This window comes from Nelusetta ayraudi, unplaced genomic scaffold (genome assembly GCF_046127955.1).
Source record: "Nelusetta ayraudi isolate G7.1 ecotype Tasmania unplaced genomic scaffold, CSIRO-AGI_Nayr_v1 ptg000048l, whole genome shotgun sequence".
Taxonomy (NCBI): domain Eukaryota; kingdom Metazoa; phylum Chordata; class Actinopteri; order Tetraodontiformes; family Monacanthidae; genus Nelusetta; species Nelusetta ayraudi.
Genome location: NW_027466098.1, coordinates 10,421,359 through 10,443,571, shown reverse-complemented (window position 1 = coordinate 10,443,571; position 22,213 = coordinate 10,421,359). Strand labels below are relative to the sequence as shown.

General features: G+C 47.4%; 1 protein-coding gene across 10 annotated transcripts in view; it reads right to left on the bottom strand.

The window, feature by feature from the left end:
* LOC142895316 (muscleblind-like protein 1) overlaps positions 1-22,213 on the bottom strand; it is a 66,961-nt gene that overhangs the window by 10,697 nt on the left and 34,051 nt on the right. For all 10 annotated transcript variants that reach the window (XM_076036248.1, XM_076036246.1, XM_076036251.1 and 7 more), the window contains exons 3-5: positions 11,470-11,640; positions 5,760-5,981; positions 1,336-1,575 (exon numbers count right to left, since the gene is read on the bottom strand). In XM_076036248.1, the coding sequence (XP_075892363.1) occupies positions 1,336-1,575; positions 5,760-5,981; positions 11,470-11,640 (633 nt within the window). The remainder of the gene's footprint in view (positions 1-1,335; positions 1,576-5,759; positions 5,982-11,469; positions 11,641-22,213) is intronic.

Here is a 22,213-nt window from a genome sequence, read left to right as displayed (position 1 = left end):
TTCAGTTATTATGCCTTAGACTTATTCCCCCCCCCCCCCCCCCAACACATGTTAAGATGCTTCTAAATAATTAATTTCAAATATTTTCACGTCAACTTGCTGAATCGCCGATGTCTTGACAGTTTCATAAACTTTCTGTTGATGTTATATGGGTGCCAGAGTTGCCTCGAAGCATTACACCGCAGCTATGTAGTTCAGGAGGCCGTTGCATTGAATTGCACTTCTTACTTCTAGACTTTTGGTTCGAATGAATGATTTAGAACCCGGTGCCCATGCAAGTCGGTTCATCTTGTTAACTTTTCCGTCGGCTAGAATTAGTTCGAGAGCCATGTTTACGGAAGAGGATTAGGGCCACAAGAAGAGATGATTAGAAAGAAGAAGAAGAAGAGGAAGAAGAAGAAGAAAATGATAGAATTTTTTTTCCCAATTCCATAAAAAAGTTGAAATTTCGAGATTAAAGTCGAAATTTTGAGAATAAAGTTGACATTAAAAAGACAAAATTTCGTAAATAAAATCGAGATTTTGCAATTAAAGTCAACGTCAAGTAAGTCAAAATGTCGAGAGTAAAGTCGAAAGCCTCTGTTTTCGGCAGTTTACTTTTAACTGTGGGTAACTGGGTTAATCTGCCATCCATCCAGTCTACTCTCCAATTTCCACTTTATTTACGTTGACTTTATTCACTAAATTCCGTCTTTTTATCGTCAACTTTTTTCACGAAATTTTGACTTTATTCACGAAATGAAAACTTAAAAATCTCCTTCCTGGAATATTTTGTTCTCTACTTGTGGCCCTAATCCTCCTTCGGGCATGTCACTGTGAGGTGGTATAACCTCCCAGAAATAGTGGCGCTCGTGGACTATTGTAATTAGTGCCGCTATTGCAAAGCTTAGCTACCATCAAAATACGATATTCACTGTTGACCGTCCTGGTCTGCATTCCCGGAATTTAAAAAGGTTTTAGACATTTGAAAATTGTCTCTCAGACTGCAGTGGGGCTGTCATAACATGTCCCACGAGGGCAACAAAGGGAGTATTGTCTGAGCTGTAATGGTGAAAATTTTCCAAGAGCTTTGCCCTTAACAGCCAAATTAGAAGCTACGTCGTGTCGGGTGTTATTCAGCTGTTCACACGACACCACACTGCCCCTAAGACAGGTATGCTTTGTGGATTTGTGCGGCTCCAGAGCCAAATGAGCTCCAAATTAGGCACTGACCCAGAACTGTCTTGGCAGAAAAGGGGGCATTTAACATCCAAAAGCATAAACCGATACGAAGGACAAAATATACCAGGATCCCTCCTTCAAAACTTTGCTTGTACTGTGCGGGCTGATATCTACCATCGCCGCAGCAGCCGCAGCCTGGTTCACTTGGTGCTGGGCGGCTTTGATCTTGGCCTGCAGGTGAGCTGGAGGGTGAAAGTACTTGCACTTCTCCCTGGAGCAGCGGCCCTTTATGTAGTCCATGCACACGGTGACCGTGTTGTCGTTGGTGTCAATCATCGTGCTGTCGGAGGGGTGGGCGAAGCGACAGTCGTTCTCCCCGCGCGTGCAGTTGCCCCGCTGGTATTCCCGACAAACCTTGGTGCGACACACACAAGCGCGCACACACACACACACACACACACACACACACACACACACAGACATATAACGAGTAATGCTTTGATTTATTTTTTTGCACGGTAATAACACATTTATTAACATAATCAAGCAAACACAAACACCTAAGCCCCCCCGTCACTCGTCGTGTTTACTTCATTGTTGTTTCATTAAAATGATAGATGTGTTTTCATCTCTTCCAGATTTGACAGACGCAGCCAACCCATCTCTGTGACGGACCGGTTCTGGTGACTCATAAGCAAGAGCGGGTTGGAAGCGAGCGCTTACAAGCACATCAGTCATGCCGGTTCTGTTATTCTAATGCAGCGTTTCTCAACTGGTAGGTTGTGACCCAAAAGTGGGTCGCAGAGCTGTTTTGATTGGGTCGTTGCTTTAAGAGCCTTTTCTTTCTTCTTCTTCTTCTTCTTCTTCTTTTTTTTTTAAAGGGATTTTAAAACAATTCAATTCAATAATTTCAATAATCTATTTACAAGACATGATAGAAAGTGGGAGAGCGTTCTTATTTTTGTGGAATAAATTTGGGTCGCAACTTCACCATAAGGAAAAACATATGGTTCTTTAAACTCCACCCACTGAGCGCCACTATTTCAATGACCTCTCCACCGTTGTTGGTCCAATCAAAGCCACCAGGGGGCAGCATGTGCGTGACCAGTCGGGGGAGGACGACTGCCTGAGCCTGAATGGGCCTCGTGGGAAATCTGAGTCTGGTTAAGCTCATGGGAGGACGGCGGCTGACGTAAGAGGCTACAGACAGCGGCTGCACGACACGTCGCGCCAAAACAAACAACCAGCCGGCTTTTAACTCCTCCCCAAAATGACATTTTGGCACTTCAAGATCTGCGCAATAACTTCGAGATCTCTCGGCAGCCTCGCTCTGGATCCCCCCCCAATCCCGCCGGCGAAATGAAATGTAATTTCACAGAACGTTTTTTTTTATTTTTTATTTTTTTATCGATACCCGAGTGGATGTGACAGATAGGAACCGTTTGCCGAAATGTCTATTTGCCCGACTCGGCGTCGAAGAGGAAGGCATCCGATTGGCTGCCAGACGAAAGGCCACCGACGCCGTTATGTACAAGCAAACCTTGCTCCGTCTGCTGCCACGACTGCTCATCACCCTCCGCCTCCCCCTCCCCGATCCGCCAGAGCGATGGGACAGGATCCCCTCTCACCCCCCCTCCCTCCCCCCTCCCCCACATCTCCACGTGCACCTATCAGCATTCAGCCTCGCACGCAGTCTCCCCACCAGCCTGCCTTTCCCACCGCTACCGCCACTACTGGTCCTGTTCTTTCTTTTTCTTTTTTTTCCCCTTCCCCTCCTGCTCTCTCCCTCCCTCTTTCTCTTTCCTTTTTTTTTTCTCCCACAGACTCTGCCTTGTTGTCAGGCAGATGTTAGGGAGGCGGGCGAGAAAGGGAGAGAGGGAGAGAGGGAGAGGAAGAGGGTGGTGGATGATGAATGGAGGGATAAAAGGAGGAGAGGGGACCCAGGGAAGGCGATGGGAGGAGACGTTGCGAGAAGCCACGGGGGTTAAAGGGGGGGGGGGGGGGGGACCCAGCTAACGCGGCGGCGCTGGAGTGAGGAGTGGGGAGGAAAAGGGGAGGAGTGGTGGGGGGTGGTGGGGGGGGCAATTTGGCGTTGCGCGGCACCTGGCGCCGACCGGCGCGCGGCTCACTGCGTAATCATGCGTGCGAGACAGTCAAAGCAGTGGAAGCGCTTAGGTGGACAAGCAAACACAGGCTGTTAATCACGTCCATCCCCCCCCCAAACACCCACCCCCGCTACTCCCCCGCACTAACTCCCCCCCACCTCCCTCACCCCCAGGCTATTTCTGTCACCATGGTTGCAGGTAAGCAACAGATTTTTTTTTTTTCTTTCTATCTTTTTTCTTTTTTTTTTGAAGAATAGCTCCGTCAGGGGAAAAAGACAGAAGCGACGTCAGTAAATATTTCTCCTCCGGGGTCGTCTGGCTAAAACGGGAAACTTCTCTCAGCCGACTGCTATGTTCACTTCTCGGGCCGCAGAATTCCAACTATGTTTGTTTTGAAGGACGAGCGGCCGAAGCCCAAAATAAAATTAAAAAATATCTGAAAAGCTTAAAGAGCTCTCCATCAGAAAAGCTTCGGCCTGTCCGTCCGGCCCGAACGTCTTCCAGGGAGAAGCAGTGAGAGCGAGCGAGCGAGCGAGCGAGCAAGCGAGCAGACTTCTGCTCCCACTGCCAATTATTACATTTGGCTAATAAATATTTCATCCGCGTAGCCTGTTTTGGACTGCGGCGCGGAATGTTATTAATCGGCAGCCAGACAAATGTTTCAGTCTCCGCCTGAGTCACGACCCGCTGTGCTCCTCCGTCACCGCCGACTTCTGGCCTTTCGTTAATGTCTGACTTTGCCACAGAGCTGTCAGCCCATCGTTTAGCATGTCAGCCCTGTGGAAACACAGATCCGTCAGGTCTACTCACCTGGCACTTGTGTCGTGGTCTCTTTTTCATGTTTCCTGTTTTATTTTGATAGTCTCACCTCCCCTTGTGTTTTCCGAATTTTACTTTCCGTTCCTGTATTTTTCACATTTTTTGATTTGATTTTCACCAGTGTCTCATTGTCAGTCCAGCCCTGGATTGTTCTCACCTGTGTCCCCTGGCCCTCCTGTATTTACAGTCTCGGTCTCCTGCGTCCCTGACAGTGCGTCTTGTCTTGCGAAGTCAGACAATCAGTCAGCCCAGGACCCGTGTCTCGCCAAGTCAGTTTTTATGTATTTCTTTTATACTTTGTTTGCTTAGGTATTGAATATTGTTATTTTGACACTTTGAGTTGCCTTTTCTTGTCTCATAGTTGCTTTTTTCTTCAGAGTTTTTTTTCCTTTGATGTTTGATGAAAAATGCCTTTTATTTAACAAAATAACTCTTTCAAAGAAGACGTGATAGCGAAAGTATCAAACTACCGAAGCCTCCCAGTCTCCCAGGTTTCTCTTGGTCACCGCCGACAGTCGGACCGACTCGAGCAGAACCGGTAAAATAAATACATTGACACCGCACCCAAGAGGTGTTTGGATGAATCATTTGCAGTGATTGTCTCGGTTCAAGAGGTGGAGCGGGAGGCTCTCGCTTCCTCTGTTTACTAATCCCGAGCCTCTCCGTCCCACATCGAGTCCACGCATCGGTTTCCAATGCCCCCCCGCCCGCTCCGTGTTTTCTCTGCCCTGCCGCTCTGCATTCGGGCCCATGCGGGCGCATCCCGGGCACAGCTTCCATTAATTACCCCGCGGAGCCGGCGTTACATTTTAAAACGTAACCTCCCTAATGTTCCCGCACGTTCCCCCTCCCCCCGCCCGCCCGCCCGCCCGCCCGCCTCCCAACGATTTCCCCATTACGCGGCCGCAAAAGTGTTTCCCGGGTGGGGCTGCATAATGGATGAGATCGACTTACTGTCCAATTAATGATTGTTCGAAAACGCACACCCACGGAGCACACAGCTGACGCGCGGAGGAGTCGCACTCATCAGATTTCAAATGACTGACTGCTTACACGGAGAGATTGGAAGATTTTTTTTTTTTTTTTTTTTTTTCTTGGGAGATGGTTGCACAAGCTCGGCGGCCGCCGCTGCCAAACAGAAGTGCGCGCCGACTGGCGAAGCGACGCCGCAATCAGACAACAGTTGTTGCTCGCACAGAGACGCTCTCATTAGCTTCACTTTCTCTTTGCTTAAGTCTGCTATTAACGACTGCGTTATGGCAACGGCTCGTGGTTAATGTCACCGGAGCGAAGTAAAGTGCGGCTGATTCCGCAGCGAGTACAAACGGGGGGAAAAAAAATAATTGAGGCGAGGCTTTTCCCCCGGCCTTGTTTTCATATTCAAGCGGTGCACATTTCAAAGCCACAATCTGTGAGCGCAACTGACAAAACAGCAACAACAACAACAACAACAACAACAACAAAAAGGATCTACATCTGGTTTTGTGTTTGGAACTGTTTTGTTCATCTATCTTTTAATCTGTGGCTCTTATGAAAAAGTAATTATGCAAATCCCAGTTTTATCTGCACGATCTGCGGCATGTCTGCTTGTTTGCATTAGCACTGATTCATTTATTTATTTATTTTTCAATTTGCAGCTATCTGCTGCTGCTGCTGCACGAGTGTGTTTCTCACCTCCAGTCTGTCTGTTCTCATGAGCTTCTGTGCAGCGGCGGCGGCGGCAGCTGGTACCGGGACGGTACCTGGGTTGCTGGTGACCAGTACGGGGGCACTAGGCAGCATGTCAGCGGGCATCAGGCCGGGCGACACAGGGCCGAGATAGGGGTTGAAGGTAGCGGCTGCCGCGGCAGCGGCGTTCATGTTGGTTGCAAGGCTGGGCGTGACTGAAAACATGGGCTGTGGACGCAAAGACAAATGAGAGAGTTGACGTTAATGAAGCAACAGCGGAGGCATCATGTTTTTGTTTTTGTTTTTTTGGTCATTCCATTTAAATAATCAATACTTTAAAGGGCCTGTAGGCGATGTCGATTCACCACTAGATGTCGTAGTTTTGCGCCGCGTACATCACAACAAACTACCCCCTTTGAACAACCCCAGCAGCGTCTGGTCTAAGCGAGAACTGAACCTCCACTGAGCAAACAACATATGAGATGTATGGACGATGTCATGTGACAGTGCGATCCATGCATTGCTAACCGCTCGGCCGATAAACAAGTAGCAGGACAACAACACAGCGGCTGTGATGTCACCTTCTGCTGCCACCAACCAGTTCTGCAGATAGCAGAGTTTGTTTTTCCTCAAGTTCCATCAGCTGGATGTTCTCAACTATTTTCACCAGCAACAGCACCACCACATCACCCCGGGGTTGGGATGGTTATTTTGGAAACCACGAGAAGGAAAGTTGACAAGTTGTCACGGAAAACGTTTGCACACATAGTCAAAGGAGTGAGGTGCGTTATAGGTGCCATGCGGGTTATCTATTTGTAATAGGCACGTCAAGCTCGAAGTAAGTGACTAATGAGGAGCTATCTAGTTAATTCTGAGCTATACCATTAGCCACGATAAGTGAAGGACTCAGAAACTAATGACCGGTTCAACGGCCGGTGTTCAGAAAAAGCAGCTTAATTGGCGCATGGCCTGGGGGGGGTGAAAAAAAAAACACTGTTCCTCTGAAAGCCGTTACATATATAATCAGCTGTAATGAGATCTGGTATTAACTGATGTTAACAGTTTTTTCTCAGTTTTTCTTATCTATTCAGCACAGGAGTAATTATGACATAGGTCAAACGCCAACTAAGAGATAAGCAGTCTGAAAGTATCTGAAAGGGAAATATCATTTGTGCTAAATTTAATTTTTTTTTTTTTTTGTAGTTTTATCAAACTTCAAAAATATTATTGTGGGTTTTATAAAAAAAAAAACTGATATCTTTGTGTATAATTTTATTATTTTATTTAATTTTCCTGTGTAAAAGTATGCAGTGATATTCATTAGAGCACGAAATACATTCACTTTTCTGTTTCCTTTTTTATAACTTATCACCCATAGCACTCTGTCTCGATTCGACCAGTGTAGCATCCAGCTAAATCTATCATCACTGACAGTTTTATTTCTCAATTCTCCTTAAAATCCCAAGTCAACAGCGACTCTGCTTCTGTGTCTCAGATCTACAAAAAAACTAAAAAAAACAAAACAAACCCTTACTGTTGTGTTTTTGTAATTACTCAAGAATTACAACTGCGCGTCACGGTGTAGAGCACGACAGAATGTCTGAAGGAGAAGGAGGTGGGAGACTGAGACGGATTATGTTCCCTGACATGGTTTTTTTCCCTGCACGTTCGCGACCTCAGCCCCACTTTGAAGATTGTCTCCTGAGCTTCTGCCAGCGCCACAGTGAGTAATAGCGCAAAAGCCGGGCAGACGCACTCTCTCTTAAAAAGTTCAGCGATGAATCAGAGTCTGAACTCATGTTGTTGACTTTTCTCGTTCGGTCGCGCGCAAAAAAAAAAAAAACATCTCGGGATAAACACAATGGCGACCGATCACAAGGTTAAGCGCGTCTCTTTCAAAGAGCCCCGACACCGGTTGGAGACGCTTGAAAGCGGAGTTTCGGATCCAGGGAGTGTGATGTCAGAGAGAAAGACTCCCAGTCACAAGTTCGTGGTATTACACTGATGTCACTTTAGAAAGTTTGGGAGTTCCAAAGGCCTTTTTTGGAATAGAATTTCACTTGCCGCTGGCTGGGGTAAAGGGAAGGGAAACAAAAAAACAAAAACTGAGACATGGCAGAAGCTGCACAGATGGAAACCAGTCATGTTGACGTCTCGGTGGATGCCTGCGAGTTTTGTGTTTCTCTCTTTCGAAAAATCTCGATAGAAAGGTTTCATGTTTTACAGACTTTCTTACGTTGCTGGAAAAAAATGCACTTTTGGAATATTTCAATCAGAGAGACTCAACAAACTAAGGCAAACAACAGAAAGTGATCCCGCTGAATCAAAGATGAGCTGATTCAACACATTTTTTTTTTAGCTCAATGCCAAACTACAGCTATTGATAATCTGACAACCAACATTCAAAGACATTTTAACACAGAACATCCCTCGACTTTGACAACGTTCGCACAACTCTAAGGAAATCGAGCGATGCTCTTGGGGGTGTTTAGCTAGCAAAGAGGTGTTTGTCTAGCTCGGGTTTTTTGTTTGTTTGTTTTGTGTTGCTTTGGCTGATTCAAACCAGCCACGGCAGAAACACGACTTCCACACATCTCGGCAAACTGCCTTGATTACGATGTTTTGCCGTTGCTCTGTTTGTGTTTTTTGTTTTCAGCTACAATCCATCACCGGCTCGTTGGAGCCACTCATGCGCACACGTCCAATTCCGGGTCGGATGTCTTCGCTGTTTACGAGGTTTGATGTCTCACTTTATTTTTACACGCCGCCCACATCGGATGCGTACACCGGGTTCTTTGGCTTTTTTTCCCCTCCACCCTACGACCAGTGAGCGAGCGCGATAGTAAAGGAGATGGACCGTAATCGTAACGCGGGCTCTCGGCTGACGTAGACGTTAATAAAAAGCCTCATTAAAGCCGCGGCTGCAGCCGGCCGTAATGGATCCTAATTACTGCACTCACTGCAACATCCTCCCCTGCAAAATGGAGGCGGCTCCCGGTGAAAACTGATGTATGGGGGCGGGGGGGGGGACTAGCTGTTTCGGATGTCGACTGGCGTCCTTTGTTCCGTTTGCTCTCCTTGATTTTGTGGCAGACGAGTGGAGACGCCTCGTCCTCAGCGCTGCCGTCCCGTCCTCTTCGCTCGCCACACCTGCCTCAGTGCGGCCCATTTATCTCTCCCCGCCTCTTTCTCCCTCTGTCGTGTCCTTCTGTCGCCCTGTCTCGCTCCTCCTCCTCCTCCTCCTCCTCCTCCTCATCCTCCTCTACTTGGCCCCCCTCTCTTTCCTTGACACGCACAAGAAAGGAGGAGTTTGTCCTCTCAATGGGCTTTTCTCCTCATTTGGTCCTTTCAAGATAAGGCCGATAAGCCGTCGTCGTACGGCGGCAGGCCGGCCGCCCTGTCTGTCCGCCCGGGCTCCATCCGAAGCTTTCCTTCCAACGGCTTCACCGCCGTGTTATCACTGGCGCATGAAGAGCAGAGCAGCAGGAAGAGGAGGAGGAGGAGGAGGAGGAGGCGCAGCTACAAACCTGTCTGAGTCTCAGAGGTCTAACAGGCGGGAGGAGATGTTTGAACAGGCTGTCTGGGGTTTTCACTGCCGACTTAAAGGTCCTCACAGCGTCCAGGCATGCTTTATTTTTTTATTTTGTGTGTGTGTGTGTGTGTGTGTGTGTGTGTGTGTGTGTGTGTGTGTGTGTGTGTTTCCTTTAACGACGCGGCGATAATTAGCTGAATATTTTATTGATCAAAGCACTCCCACGGCGTCGAGTGTCAAACACCGGGTCCTGTTGTTCAAACACTGCTTAAATAATCCAGGCTAATTACACCTTCATTAACTTGAATTAACAAAGGCCAGGGAGAAGATTTCAAACTTTGCTTTTCATTTATTTAAACATAGTGAGGGTTTTTTTTTTTTCAGTTTGACCAAAGCCTCTTAATAGCTCTCATTTATTTTATATTGTTTCTTTGGGTTTTTTTTTGGAACAGAAAAGCGAAGCAGCCTGGACAATGCGTTTCTTTGGGTTTCTTGGGTCTTCCAGTGAATAAAACACACGAGGGCCTGAGCTGTGCCAAAGCTTCTGGTTGTCCGTTAGCATGTCACTGGGACAGTTTGAGGTACTTTCTTTTTCTGTATTTTTTTTTTTACAGCTGCGAGATAGCCTAATCACAAAAGACAGAACAGCGACTAACTGACTGATCAGCGATGCATTGCCATCTGTTGTCTTCATGCTTGTCAAACAGCACCCGGCGCTGAGACACAGATAATGAGCTTGTCAGTCACCGCTGTTGATTTTTCTTGCGGAAGACAAACGTCGTTTACATCCCGCGGAACATGATTGAACAATGCATTTGTTTGCGGTGGGGAGGTTTTGAAAGCCTGACCTCAATACGAATGATGATGGCTTTTTCATTGTGCACCATTCCCATTCTGTATGATCACGTAAATGACAGACAATACAAATCAGATGACAGATTTTTTTTCTCTTTCTTTTGTCTTATAAATGCAATAGGTTTCCTATTTGTTCTTCATTGTTTTTGTGCCTAAATTGACGGAATCCAATCGAATAAATTGATCAGCTGATTCTTTCTGGTAATTTCGACTGCTACATGAGAAATAATGTCACAGCACAGGAAGAAAAAAAAAAGTGTATTAAAATTGCATTTACCATATTTCATTTGAATTAGATTTACTGAAAATTGAGATTGGTCATCCGAAGTGGCCTAATAAAACAATTCACCCCTCGATTGTCTCTGAAATACACTTTTAACACAATGCAAAACCATGCAATATTAAATTATGCATCTTGATTACGCTTGATGTCAGGCTTTTATTTCTTTGGTGAGCACAAATTAAAGGTTGTGAACTCTTCTTTGGCCGTGAAATTCCTTGATTGACTCTGTCAGTGATCCGGTTCTGGTCACGCTCTCTCCTCCCCCAAATAAATTCAAACATTCCAGAAAAAAACGAAACATGTCAGAGGCACTCAAAATTAAAGTGCGAGCCAAATTTCTCGGAAGCTTTCAGATGTCAAGAGTTCAGTTATCAATTCGACTGAACAAAAATAAATAAATAAATAAATAAATCCTATTAGCATGTCATGATCACTGAGACATAAACTTTTAATTGAGTTTCTCCCTCTTCTCTGGTCCGTATTGATTGTGTTGCATTTGTTCTTTGTATTCCATTTGGATTTAGGTTTTCTTCAGTATAGTTGAAAACTGAATTTGGGGTAGACGATGGATGGATGGATGGATGGATGGATGGATGGATGGCTAGATGGACGGACAGATGGATGGCTGGATGGATGAATGGCTAGATGGACGGACAGATGGATGGATGGATGGATGGATGGGACCAACTGATGGACAGATGGATGGGTGGAAGGTTGGATGGATGGATGGATGGATGGATGGATGGATGGATGGATGCATGGGACCAACTGATGGACAGATGGATGGGTGGAAGGTTGGATGGATGGATGGATGGATGGGTGGATGGATGGATGGATAAATGGATGGATGGACGGGGCCTCTGATCTGACACCAGTACCATGTTCCAGCAGCGATGCTCCGCTTTGAGCTCTTTCTTCTTTCTTCACGTGAACTTGCATTTCCCCCAGTGAGTGTGTGTGTGTGTGTGTGTGTGTGTGTGTGTGTGTGTGTGTGTGTGTGTGTGTGTGTGTGTGTGTTCACGTGTGTGCGTGCGTGCGTCCCTCACCACCGGCTGCAGCTGTGTGCTGGGTATCATGGCGTTGGCGAGCTGCATCTGCTGGGCCAGCATGACCATGTTTTTCTGCTGGATGAGGTTGTTCCGCCCGTTGATCTCCAGCTGGGTCTTGAGGTGGGGAGGAGGGTGCAGGTACTTACAGTTCTCCCTGGAACAGCGGCCCTAAGCAGGTGGCAGAGGAGGAGAGAAGGGAGGGATGGATGGATGATGGGGAGGACGGAGACATGGGGGGGGGGGGGGGGGGGGGTAGAGAGAGAAAAAAAAAAAAGGTTCGTCAGACGCGTGGTAGCGCCGCCGCCGCATGTGAAGAAGTAATGAGCCTTGACTTGAGCCGCTGCCCTGCCATTTAGCAGGCCGCTAACTTCACATCCTTGACATCTGGACCTGCCACGGGGTTTGTCATAAAGAAGACAGATTCTTTCAGCTTTTCTTTTCTCTCTCCCCGGGCCGCGACCTACGCGACGCTCTTCCGGCTGCCTTCACTCATTTCCTCGAGGTCCCATCAAGAGACAAATGAGCTTCAAGTCCGGGGATCGAGAGGAGCGGCGCTCCATCTGCTTCTGCTAACAGAGAGCGATGCAGGTGGGGACAGAAAAACAACGTCGCCGCGCCGCCCCGGATGACTTTATGACGCACTGCACAAAAAATAAATAAATAAATGAAAACGCAGTGGCGAAACACAGCGGCGAAACTCAGCGTCGCAGATGGTGGAAGGCTTGTTTTGCAAGTTAAACCTATTTGACTTTCTCTTTACGAGAGAATGTCTGACATTTTCATACTTTCACGCTACAAGGGACTTAAGCATTATTTCTGTCTTGTTTTCTACAACCCCTTCTCCTTTCGCTGAGGGTGTTATAGGGGTGAGGGAGCTCGTTCCAGCTGTCACGGGGTACCTTGTCCTGGACCTCCTGGACTATTAAATGTATTTTAATCATCTTATTTTTTATCCTGGGAGATAAAAAGAAAAAGGGCAGTTGGACAAATAAAGGAAAGAAGACAAAAAAGTAGAGGTGATGCTTCCTGATGTTCCTTCATTGATCTCTCGATCTGAACAAATCTTTCGCCCCGACCATGACTCACGACAAACAAACGGACACCGGAATCGACGTGAAACGGAAAGTAAAAACTTGCACGTCCCGCATTCTGCTCGTGTCGGCAGCGCGCCGGCCGTTGCGCCGGCGTGAGCGTCTGGCTGCTCGCTGCTGCGGGTGATTATATTCATCCGGCAGCCTGAGGGGAATGCAATTTACACTCTCATAATGCCTGCTCGGCTGAACATTGGCCCTGATAGGTGTAATATTTTAGATATGTCCGCCTCTTTTTCCTGCTCCCCCCTTCCCTTCCCTTCCCTGCCCTCACTCCCTCCCGTATGGTTCCAGAGCCCTGTGCTGATGTTTGCTTTGCTCGCCATGAATACAGAACAGTGGGAGAGGGGGATGGACGGAGGGGGTGTGTGGTCATCACATGTGGGCCACAGCAGTTTGTTGTTCCAAAAAGCAAATATCTGCCCTTTTTTTTTTCCATCGCCGAAGCTTCTCCAGGCGTCCCGTCCCCATTAATTCCTGATACTTGGGGTGTTTTCACAGCATGGGTGGGTTTGAGGAGGAGAGCGCCACCCGATGAGCACCAAAGGTTTTGCCGTCACGCTGCTGCTTATCTCAGTCAGATCAGCGGCTGCCCACTGCGGCCAGCTACACCTGCTACCTCCTCCTCCTCCTCCTCCTCTTCCTCCCCCTTCTCCAGTCTATCGCCGCATCGCCCCCGTTCAGTTTCCTCACGCAGCCCGATCTGCCCGGCTACAGCGAGTTGGGGTGAGGGGGTGGTGGGGTTGTATTGGAAAGCGGCGGCATATCGAGGCCTCTTCGGGCGTTCTCATTGGACGGAAGCGGCAGAGGTCGCCGCCTGCTGACTGGCCTTCAGGCTCCCGTTAACGACGCTCCCGCTCTCATTTGTCGGTGGTCCGAGCAGCGAGCGGCTGATCAATGGTAATTGGTTTGCGCCATTTGAATTTCCAGGCACATAGCCAATGGACGGCTGCGCGCATGCTGACTCTGACGAAATGTGTGTTTATGCGTGTTTGTCAGGAGGCTCAAACTGAGAGAACAAATAACTTTGTGACACATATAAAAACATGCTTCTAGACTTGTAAAATTATTATGGGTTGTATATTGTCAGTTTTAAAACTCACTTTTCTCCTGCAGATGACTTGGTCTTTTTACTGTGAGTTTAATGATGCTTGTACAACGTATTGACTTCTGTAAACTTAATAATTTTTTTGTATTGTATGTATGTTTATATGTCTGTGTAATGTTTTATATTCTACGTGGATGCCAGGAACATCGGCGACCAGAGCTGTGGACGCTAATGGGAATCTGAATAAAGAAAGAAAATAATGCATCTTTGAAACCGTGAACAAAACCTTTTGAATGCTTCTGGAGTTGCTGTTTCACAGCTAAAATTGGAGAACTGGAAATTTGGCATTCTGGCATTTAACTCCAGACTTTAGAGTTAAAACTGTGCCTGTGAAATTTCATTATTTTGCTCCTTTAATTTGACCAATATTAAATTAAATTTAAAAAAGCTAATCTGATTTGACTATCTCGCTGCAGTCTGACTTAGTTGTAGTTTTATTATAACACATTGAAAATCTTCAGTGATTGACTTTTATTTCTCTGACAGAAACACTAAAACAATCTGTCAAAGTTTGCCCACTGTTCTTGCTATCAGCTGCGACGGAACACAGAAAATACTACGATAATCATGTGTTGATCGGCGCGGATTGTCTCCACATCAGTGACAATCTGCTCCAGAGTTCCCTCGCAGCAGCCTGAGATGGGCCCACTGCAGTCTGCTTATTTCGTTCTCACCAGTGGTCTCGGACTCCATCCCAACAAACCCAAACAAACGGCACCAGCGGGATAAACACTTCAGGGCTCAGTTCAACTCTACTAAACAAGGCTGGTGTGAACTAAAGTGTTGGGCGGAATCACTGTGTAGCACCTTATTTTTTGAAATAAAACATCTCTAAACATTGATGGGCTTTATTTAGGTTGAGGTAGGAGAATTGCTGCAGGTGGGCCTATGTGTGATTTAACCATGACATGTACACACGTTCTTGGTTTTCTATGTTTTGGTTTGGAAAAAAAAAATCACAATAGTAAAGGACGGATGTGTGCATTGTGCTAAGATACAGACTGATCAGACTGCTGCTGATAAACACGGAACTAACCATGAAAATCAATTATACACTGATGTCTACTGTCAACGGTAAAACCAACCACTTTATGAGGTACACTCGTCCAATTGCTTGTTAGCACAAATCACTAATCAGCCAATCACATGGCAGCAGCTCAGTGTATTTAGACAAGGAGAAGACGAGGGGAAACAACAGGGTATTCAAGTGACTTTGAACATGGTGGACTTGGTTGTTGGTGCCACACAGACTGCAGGACTGACAAACTGCAGATCTACTGGGAATTTAACAACATAATAGACATCTCCAGGGTTTACAGAGGACGGTCCCAAATAGATAAGAATGTCCAGTGAGTTGTCGATGTCCACTAATTTGCTGTCGTCAGGGGTCAGAGGTCAGACTGGTTGTAGACCATTAGGAAGGGAACTGTAACTACCAGGTAACTACCACGATACAACCCTGACTGACGGTTTTACCATTTGTTTCCCTGTTTCCTGCTCTCTGTCAATTCTCAATTCGGCCTTCAGTGATCCACACCTGTTGTGCCTCTGCAATCAAGCGCACCTGCTCCTCATCAGCTCATCATCGCACACCTCGAGCCGCTCCACTCTGGACCTCAGTCGCTCTCAGATTGTCTTTCTGCGCACAGTGTCATTCAGGAAAAGTCTGCCTATTTGTTTCACTTTGCAGTTGGACCGGCCCATCTACCTATCTGTCTTCAGCACTTTCCATAGACCAATAACACAATCTCCATTTATACCTCTGTTGGAATTTCCATGAAAGATCATTTTGCACCGAAGAAGTCCAAAGTCTGCTCCATTGGCTACTTGAGACTGACTGTCCTATACTGTATGTCCTGGCCTGGTCGCTATAATGTCCCCCGCTTCGTCTCTGCCTTTGCTCCCAACTCCCTAAACAATGTCGGCGCAGGTTAATGGTAAACCTGTCTGATTCAAAGCAGCGCTCCCTCCGGCTAGAGTGCACGACACAGAGATTCACTCAGGCTGAGTCCTGTGCTCTGCCGTGAACCGCCTGAACGTCCTTTTCCCAGACGCTAATACGCTAACAGACTGCCTGCGTCTGCCTCTCACGCGCTCTCCCGTCTCGCCCCTCCGTCTCCTCTCTCTCGCTGCCTATCTCCACTCGTAAATCTTCAGTTTGTTTGTCTTTCAGGTGCGTCAGGCCAAATCTCCGTTGCCCATATAAACTCAAAAATGTGAAACAATTTGCTTTTATTTGTGCTTCGTTTTTCTGGAAAAGTATCACTTCACAGCCTCGTGTGCAAGCGACCCAATTGGAAGTAAGCGAGTGTCGCTGTGTGCGCGTGTGTGTCCAAGGAAGGCATTTTATAAATCACCTTGGCCTCATTACACCAGATGTCTGTCACGCACGCACACACGCACATACAGACATACACACACACGTGCGCGATAAGTCCTAACACAAACACTCAATTCCGGGTGACAGGCTGGTACTATAAAGGGGTCAGTACAGTCTCCAGTACAGTCTCCAGTACAGTCTCCAAATGAATAAATGTGCACGCAAGAATTCACTCATGCATTTAGGGGCTCGCAAATATAAACGCAGACTCTCTCCAGCCAACCGGTAGATCACCGTCAGGAGAGACACGAGAGTTTCGCACCAAAAATACCACAGGCTCGACAAGGGGCAAACGGACTAGACTGCTGTCTGTCTGTTGACAGCGACACCACGTCATATACAGGTGTTATATCTAGAAATCCCCAAACACATCTGCAAAATTCTTCTGTGGGCCGGACAGACAACAAATCCCGCCGCCTCGCAGGCGTTCTGGCGCCCGTCTGTGCCGCTTGGTTATCAACTACAAATACACAACAGACCCAGGAAGCCGCTTCCCGTGTTTGGCCATCCACAGCCCGAGACAGTAATCAAACCGAGGCGGTTAAACGCGCCCCGTCGCAAAACGCCGGCGCGATAAAACCATCTGCGGACGCTGCGGGAGGCGCGAGAAGAAATAAACAGAAATCAAATAACTGCCATTACGAGGCGATGAGGCCGGCGCGGTTCCGCAGCCTCCCTGCGCACAGACAGCGCTACGTCGACGTGCAGACGCGCACTCGAGTGTCTCGGGTGCAGCTTCTTTGTCAGTCCACTGTTACCGGTCGTCTCTTCTACCTGAGTCCTCAGTTTACAGCTTCTGTCCCACTGATAAAAAATATTTTAGGCCTGTCCAAGAACGATTTGTCCGGTCCGTTTAGCCTCCATCGCTACTACCGAGTGCACAGCCCTTTTGGTCCAGGAAACAATCCACTCCCTTTAGCCTCCACATCCCAGTCGAAGCATCCAACTGGCTGCTGTTCTCTACTGTCACCAGCCCGTTAAGCCCAGTTTTCAAGCACAATGAGACAAAAGAGTCTCTGCTGTCGCTGTTTAAACTAGATGGATCACTCGCTCGCTCATCCCTTACGGTCAGAACTTCTCTTGGAACGTTCCAATCTTATTGGTCGACCAATACAATTCATTTCCAGTCAGAGGTTAAGAGGTGGCAGATATGAAAGAACGATAAGAAACGGCTGCCCAGAAAAAAAGAAGAGACTCCACTGGCAGCTGCAGAGCCAGATGGCACTTTCAAGTGAATGGAGTAAACTTCGGTAAATGATCCAGAGTCAGACTTTCAATCTGAAAAAAACACTTTTTCACTCTGTCAAAAACATGTTTCCACTTCACTCCCCAGGGCTCCGTTCAAACCAGCGGAGCGCAAAGTGGCACAACACGCGAGGCACGTCGCACCAATTGGAAACTTCAAGGTGGGTGAACTGGCAGGGAAGGAATCCGACTGGTCTCTTTGAATGTGATGGCAGATGGCTGGCAAGAGATAATCCAAAGAATTCCCCAAAAAAAACAAAAAAAACAAAAACAAAACGTTCCACGCAACAAGTCTCACTTGGGGTGAAAAGAAACTGGCCGAGCTGCCAGTTCTCACCAAACTGAAGGTCAAAGTGCTTTGAGAAACTTTTATGAAGTCACCCATTTATTACTGCGAGCGTGTGTGTGTGTGTGTGTGCGTGTGTCTGGACCACATGATCAAAAACGAGAAACCGTCAGAGGCGTTTGTTGCCTGCGGTTTTTTTGGCAGCCCCAGTGAAAGAAGAGGGGCTCCGCGGAATTTCCGCGGAAAAAAAACGCCGGCAGGATTCTGCTCACGGAGCGGCGGAAGAGACAAATATCAGGCGCAAGAACAGGGGAGGAGGGGAGACTTTAAAAAGAGGGAGCAGGAGGGAGTGAGTGGCGCTTGTTAATATTCATCAAAGCGTCTCGTCTCCTCTACCGTTTCACTGTCTGATAATTGTCGTGTTTGTTATTATGCATAAATACAAAACTTTTTGCAACGGCTGCGCTCACAATTGATGCACTCGCATGAAGGCACACACACACACACAAACACACGCATAAAAGCATTAATATTGGAATTTGTTATTCACTCTGTCGTACAGCACAATACAATGGAGGGGAAAAAAGCGTCTTGTCAGACTTCTTCATCCTGGGAGGGTTGAGCGGCCGCCCCGTCCACACGCTCATCGATTCTAAATGATCTACTGATCCACCCATCCGGGAGGATCCATTTCGAGTTAACAATACTTAATCCGCCGGCCTCTGATCTCCTCGACGTTCGCCGTTCCCCGGTTGCCCCTGCTCCCCTCAGATCGCCAAACCGCCGCCGCTACCGCCGCCCGTGACCGGTGTGACAACTGCAATGATTAAGTCTTGACAGCCGCTGTCTTGAACGGCGGAGCAATATTAATCCCTTCCCAGTGACGCCGCCTCTCCCTCCCACTCACAGAGACAAGCATCAGTTAGAGTGCTGTCTGGATCGGGGTCGTGATAAGAAAACACAAGCTCTCTCTCTCTCTCTCTCTCGCACACGCACACACTTGACCACCGGCAGGTTCCTCTGAGGAACGCCAGTCAAATAATGACATCGGGACCCAAAAGAACAGCCCGTCTCGGGACTCTCGGTGCAGCCAGGCCAGACAGGTGACAACAACAACAACAGTAACAACAACAACAACAACAAAAGTCGGACACAGAGACGCTCCCAACTCCTCTTAGCGCCTCGGCTAATGTCTTTCCCGCTCTCATTATGTCTTTCCAATTATTTATCAAATCTGGAACACCACGGGTGCATTAGCATAATTGCCTGTATCAGTTAATGACCTTAAAACCTCATTTAAATGGGCAGCAGCGGGATGAGCCTGCGAGACGGTGTCAAAGATAGATAGATAGATGCGCGGGCGGCGGAGGAGTCGCAGGTATTGATGGACGAGGGCGACGCGGCTCAGCTACGCCCCAAACGAAGCGGGCTCCCAGAACAGCGTGTCTTCGGAGAGCGAGCGATCCCTGTTTGGCAAAAAAGCTTTTAGTCGCGGAGCTATGAGTCAGTCAGGGGGAAAAAATAAAAAATAAAAAAAACACCAATTACAGCAAGAGCTATTTAGTCCAACGGTGGGTTCGCATGTTTCGGGAGGCCGAGAGGACACAATCGTTACGCACAGGAAGCTAATGAATGGGGAAAATCGTTAGCGATCAGCAGCACTTCTACCACTGCCAAACGTGGATGTTTCTTCTTTTTTTGGTGATGCGGTATCAAAACATAAACGGTTGAGGGAGGAGAAACTTGCTCTGGTGACATTAGTTGCGATGCAGGTTTTCAGTCTCGGTTTCCGTGGCTGATCGACGCATCGCCGCTGCTAGGATCACACAGGTCGGCCATTTCTGACGGTGAATGTTCAAAATATCGACGCGTCAGTCGCACTTGGGTTCAAGGCCGTCGCAGCTGGAGAAGAATGATATGGCGTAATGAGTCACTAGGTTGCTAGATGGAGTCGTACCTACAACTGATGCAAGCACATCATGCACAGTCTCACTCCAGATCCAGTAGGGTAGGGTATAATTGCCATTAATGTGCTTATGTCTGCAGTGTCACAAGTACTAAAAACGTTAAAAAAAAAAGAAAAAAGAAAAAAAAGGGAAACATTACATGACAAATGAAAGCAGTTTGTTTTTGTTAGTGGTGAGGTTTGAGTGGCTCCTGTGGGAACCTGCTACTGGGACTGGGTAAGGCAAAGGTTCCTAATTGGTTTTGTCATCAGAAGGTCACCTGACAGTACAGCAAACACACCACCCTGCTGGGATCTTCTCCTTCATCCTCCATCATCTGCCCGTCGTCCCTATCTTTTTTCCTCCCCAGTTTTTCTCTCCTCCTCCTCCTCCTCCTGCTCTCTGCTCCTTTCAGCAACATGGCCCTGTTCACAATCTCATAACATTGAGTCTAATTCAGTTTTCATCTTCCACTCATTGTTCCAAGGAGGGCAGTGCAGAGAGCAGAGCCATTAAAAGGGCCTTAATGGAAGACTGGTGAGCTGGATTTGACAGCTTTTAGCCCTAATTATTTTCTGCTCATCGTTGTAATGCTCATCCTACATCTATATGGGCCTCGCTGGCCGCCGGGAATAGACCTCCTTCTTTCTCCTTTCTTTTCCCCTCCGTCCTCCAAAGTTGCGTTCTGATTCCCCAAACCTCCGTCCTTCTTTCACTCTTCCCTCCTCTATTTTCACGCCCGACTTAGATTGACTCACAGCCATTATCATTAAGTGCTTTGAGATTGTTTTTGTTTTGTTTTTTGAGGTAAGGTTTTTCAAGGTTTTTCCACTTGTAAATTTCTTTTGTAGGTGAAGAGGAAGAAGAAAGTTAGAAAAAGAGTGTTTGGAATCCTTGTCCTTGTGAACGAACAACAAGATGCTCCGCAGCCGCCTCGGGCTCATGCTGCGATCTTTAGAACCTCGCCAAAATGGAAACAAAAGTTGCAATTGGCACGAAACAAACCCTGGCAACAACACAGAACACTGAAAACGACAAGAGAACAGAATTTGTCGGTGCACTGTTATTGTATAATCGCCTACAAAAGCCAATTAAAAAAAATAAATAAATAATAAAAAAAATAAAATACGGATCAGATGCAGTACAGTCACAGGACTGGAATGTTTTGTCCTGCTGTACCTCTGATGAGTCATGCGGGTTGTGGCCGATAACCACGCGGCCAAACCCTCCAGCTAGCGGCGGAGGGACGAGCGGGAAAAACAGAAGAAAGACGTCAAGTGTGAGCACAGACACCTTGTTCTTCGGTCCGAAACGCCAACACACACACACACACACACACACACACACACACACACACACACACACACAGACGAGCGCTCGGCTCTGTTCTTCCACAAAGGCTGTCGCTGTAGTGGAGCAGTTAGCCAGTGTCATTGCCTTAAGGTTAAAGCAGATAAGGGAGGATTAGCATTCATTACGCCGCGAAGTGATACCCCTCCCGGAGACACACACACACACACACACACACACAGACAAGCATGCATGAACAGGTTTAATACATTAAGTCTTTCCTCCCACTGCTGTAATCAGACTGCACGGGGCCTGTCCAGAACTGCCTCGCTCCAACACTGCTTTATTGTGCTTTCTTTTATTTACTGCCCATATTTAATGTGTTTAAGTCTGTCTATCTATCTATCGTCACCATCTCGCTATGCCCAAATGCACTGAGTAAGAGCCATTTGATTGTCTGATTGGCAAACAGCGTCAGCAAGCCAGCAAACAGGTGCGCCGAATAAAGCAAGAAAAACACCGCTGGTTTGGAACTCAGATTAAATATCCCTCATCCAGCTCTTCGCAAAAAAACAAAAACAAAAAAAAAACAATTTAAAAAATCAATGCGGTCTGTACATGCAAGGACACGCCACAGGTGGACCGCCAGAGACCAAAAACAGGCCCGATAAACAGATTCCTTTCGCCTAACGACCTGTTTGGTTAAGAGGATCACGGTGAGAAGCATGGCGGCGTCTTTATTTCCGCCCACACACACACACACACACACACACACACACATACACACACTCACACACACACACACACACACACACACACACGCACACAAAGGACCATCGCTTCGTTCATCTCCTTCCGGCTGCACACGCATCCATTGATCCCTATTGATTCAAGCTGCCTTTGACCACTTTAGTAGTGGCTGCATGGCAGATTCAACAGCTCTCACAGTTGGCTGATCTGGGTGATACGCATGTATACCTAAAAAAAAAAAAACATGTTTATAAAAAAGGCAAAAAGAAAACCCAACAGACTTTAAAAGTATAGAAATCCAGAATTTCTTCTCAATCTTGAGGTTTTCCCTCTTGTGGGGTTGCTGGTGTGACTCCATTATTCTGCCCAGACGTTCCTCCTTTTCCTGTCCAGGTGACACGTTTGTACAGGGGGGGGCAGATGGCGGGGGGGCGGAGGAGCGGAGACAGACGTCGCGCTGTCACCAGGCCCCGACACAACACAGAGCAGCACCTCTATCTCCTCGCGATGGCTGAGCCTGATAGTGCCTGTAATCCCATTAAAGCCTTTTGAGGAATCACAACGCCGGACAGCGAGGCCCTGGAACACTCGCGCCCCGCGACAATAAAAGGATATCACAGACATTCTTCAGTCTCGCCGCGCCGA